This window comes from Sinocyclocheilus anshuiensis, unplaced genomic scaffold (genome assembly GCF_001515605.1).
Source record: "Sinocyclocheilus anshuiensis isolate Anshui unplaced genomic scaffold, SAMN03320099.WGS_v1.1 scaffold2045, whole genome shotgun sequence".
NCBI classification, from domain to species: Eukaryota; Metazoa; Chordata; class Actinopteri; order Cypriniformes; family Cyprinidae; genus Sinocyclocheilus; species Sinocyclocheilus anshuiensis.
This window is the reverse complement of record NW_015536593.1, coordinates 217,437-221,211: the sequence shown is the minus strand read 5'-3', so window position 1 is coordinate 221,211 and position 3,775 is coordinate 217,437. Positions and strand designations below refer to the sequence as shown.

At 33.9% G+C, this 3,775-nt stretch overlaps 1 protein-coding gene across 1 annotated transcript in view; it reads right to left on the bottom strand.

Moving 5' to 3' along the window:
* Positions 1-2,659, bottom strand: part of LOC107703548 (charged multivesicular body protein 3-like) — a 5,161-nt gene extending 2,502 nt beyond the window's left edge. Inside the window, exons 1-3 of the mRNA XM_016506230.1 lie at positions 2,516-2,659; positions 2,184-2,244; positions 1,851-2,030 (exon numbers count right to left, since the gene is read on the bottom strand). Of these exons, the coding sequence (XP_016361716.1) occupies positions 1,851-2,030; positions 2,184-2,244; positions 2,516-2,560 (286 nt within the window). The 5' untranslated portion in view covers positions 2,561-2,659. The remainder of the gene's footprint in view (positions 1-1,850; positions 2,031-2,183; positions 2,245-2,515) is intronic.
* Between the last annotated feature and the right edge of the window lie 1,116 nt (positions 2,660-3,775).

The window sequence follows — 3,775 nt, the reverse complement described above, 5'->3', positions numbered from 1 at the left end:
TATTCAGCGCATTTTTTAGACGGACAAATATGACTGCAGCACTCGCATCTCACAGAAGAGATGTATAGAAAGCCATGCAAAGTTAAGACAGTTTAAACTTTTAGAAAACACGTCACAAATTTGTGGAGGTTTATTCCTTTTCACTGCGTCTCATATGTTTTTAAATGCAGTCTGTGTGAATGGTGTTTCGGCTCTTTGGATTAAGCAATGCATAAATACATGATGCTGTTTTGTTCATAATTGTTTATGCAATTTACGAAATTATATTTGATTTTTATGAGTTAATTTAGACGTAAAGCACGTTTTTATAGAGTTACTTGCTAAATGCACTGCATTATTTTGCTCATTGCGCCCTCGGGAGACAATTAGACCTATACAATAAAGACCTATTTAATCTGCATATAAAACATTAGAAATGAGATATTTGTTTGGTTGTTAAAACAAAAAATATTCGTTGTTTGTCTCAATAAATTGTGTTAATTATAAATACAGTGGTTAAATTTAAAAAAAATTCTATTGCTTTTTGTTTTAAAAAAGGTTATAAAAAATGTCAATAATTATCGATACCGAACAATATGAAACATTATATAATTGATACATTTTTTAGCTATATCGCCCAGCCCTACGCTCCACTCACATAGTTTTCCATTAAATTATATTATATTTGTCCCAAATTGTTGTTCGTATGTATAATGACTTCACACTAGGCTGGAAGATTTTGTATTGTGCATTTTTCAGCTAAATGTTTTTCTAATAAAGTCTGTATGCTTCATATAGAGAGCTACAGTACAGATCGCGCTTCCTCTTTTCTTTTTGCTTCAACTTCAAACTCATCGACGCCACTTTGTTCATTCCTGTAGTGAACCTTTGCCTGTTTAGTGATTAAATAAACTGTACTGGACAGCCTCTTGAACTGAACACAATGCGTCCGTGAGAGTGTATACATAAAATATACATACGTATGAATTTCAGTGATATGGCCTTTGTGTAGATGTTTAAACATGGCCATTTTTAAGAATGACTGTTTGGATTTATATGAGATGATAACACTTTACAATTTGGAAGATTCCATTCGTAACATTACTAAGGTTAATACAAGCTGTAGAAGTATTGTGGCTTGTTATAGTGTGTTAATTTCAATACCAACACATTTTAAATTTCAAAGTTGCATCTGTTAACATTAGTTAATGAACTATGAACTAACATTAATGATCAATTTATAATTAATATTTCATATTTTTTATATATTTTTATTCTATTTAAAAAGCATGGTTCAGTACTTTTTTTGGAATAAACTTCAGCACTATTTAGTTTTCATTCAGTATCCATTTTAAAAACTATCAGTTGATTAATCGGTTATTGGCCAGTGTGGTCCAACCTAGCTATCGGTATCGGTAAAATCCACTATCGGTCGACCTCTAATTTTAATACTTTGGCCCAAACAACAGTCTGGACAAGATGATAGTTGCCAAAAGTTATAGCCAGTGTGCAGATTTTGAGCAGTCAAAGTGTAATCATTTATGTTGGCAAGTGTATGATGCCTAGTGTGTTCAGATTTAAAAGTCGTGGTGTACTCCAGCCTTTTCCCACAACTTGCACATTATTTCCTGTGGCAGCTATACAAACCCAAAGCATAACTTAAAATGTTGTTCTTTTCATCACATTGGTTCCCCTTTTTTTCTTTAACATACTTTTGACTGCAGCCAATTAAATTCAAGAATCAAAAAGGTTCTGGGGTAGTGGATCAGCGGAAGAGTGTTTTTTTTAAATGAATTCATTTAATGAATCCATGCCATTTGTGAACTTACAGAGCACATTGTTGGGTCTGCAAATAGAAAAACTATACTCACACAACTGATTCTTCATACTGAGCAGCACAGAGTTCATTTGGGCTTTAGAGGCGTACAGCTTGTTGATAGCTTTCTTTGAGTGAATCATCTCTTTGGCGAGGATGATGCATACATCTTTCTGTCCCTTCTTTGCAGCATCTTTGATCGATCTCTTCACCTTCTCCTCCTCTCTCTGAATATCTTTGGAAAAAATATACAATATACACAATTACAACTTCTGTTAAGTACAGTTACCTAAGTGAATTTCATTTAAAATTATTTACAATTATATTACATTATTACAACAGACTGCAATTTGTCAAAATGACAATTACCGGTGTAATATGACCTCACCTCGAATCTGTCTGTCAATAACCCTCATTTCTTTTCTGATTTTCAGAGACCATTCATTGATCTATAGAAAAGAGATGAAGACAGCATGAGATTGAAATTTACCTACACACGTGTAAAGGCGATTTTATGATGTTGGTTCTCATAACAACCCACGTACAGACCACAGAATTAAACCAAACTTTTTAAAGTACCTCGTTTAAAATGGCATTACGTAATACAACATGTTACCAACAAGTAGGGCCTATGACAAGCGAGCTATTTATAGGCCTGCTATTATTTACAATGGAACATTTAATAAAAACCCTTAACTCCCGAATCGATGTTTCACTTACAAGGTCCTTCGGTGGTTTCTCTTGCGTTTTTCCAAAAAGCCCCATTTTAAACTTGTAAATTAGATAGCTGAACAGCGACGAGCTCGATCAAAATAGTACATTAAAAGTCCACTTCCTGATTCCAGCCTCTCGACGGATGACAACATAGGGAATTTCCGGTTATGGTAAGTATATTTACTTTTCATAATAAAAGTCCACCTTGAACTGTATTTTCCGTTATTATTAACACATAATCTTTTTAATGTTTGTTATGTCGAAATAGACAGTGATTGACAAATAAACATTTTTTTTCATACGTATACAATTATATAAATACATAAAACATATTTGATTATTTATTTATGTACTTATTTATAAATAAAGTAGGCTAATAGGACAGTGATGTGAACAGTGAACATCAATTAGGAAGCTAAATACTTTTTAAGCTCATTTGTTTCTCTTTGTACTCACTCACTGTGTTCTGTCTCATGTGTGTGGCTCATTCATTGGAAAAGGCAAAGTCTTATTAAGGCTGTTCTATAGTCTTTGGAAAAGGCTTTCACAACTGTGCTGCTGAACCAAGAGTGCAGAGCGCCCCCTTAATTGAGAGACCCTTTTGCTCTCACCAGGCTTTCAACATCTGAAATGATAATCTGATTCTTACAGGCAAGAATTGTGATGAGGCACAGCTAAACTGCAAAACAAAAACAAAAAAAAATGCACTCCTGATAAGGATAAGCATATTTAATAAAACGTATTAACACATTCATTTGACCCCGTAATGAAAAACAGTTCATAAAAATAATAAAATAAAAACTGATTCATAAACCCACAACGCCTTTCTTTAATATGAAAATCCTTTCAGTTATAATAAAATATGTTCGATCATAAAGTTTCAGTATTAAATATATCCTTTTATTTATTTATTTTAATCACCAAATAATAAACCCATTTGGAAACGTCTTCTTTTAACATGAAAATAATAACCTCCCCTCAGAGTCAGATATTTTCGATTATAAAGATATAATAATGTCCTTGAATTATTGCTATAATTGCTGGTTATTGATTTATGCAGTGATGGACCCCTGACTCTCTCACAGGTCGCTGAACTGCACGGTCATTCCCAGTGAGCTTCTTACGCCAGGTTCTAGATTCTTCGTCCTTATCTGGGACGCTGCGCCAATCAAACTGCTGGTTAGCGTCCAGTAGCCAATCAGAACCAGCCGTGGGCGGGGCTTGGCTGAATTCCAGTCTCTTGACAAATGCGCAGGTTTACCCATA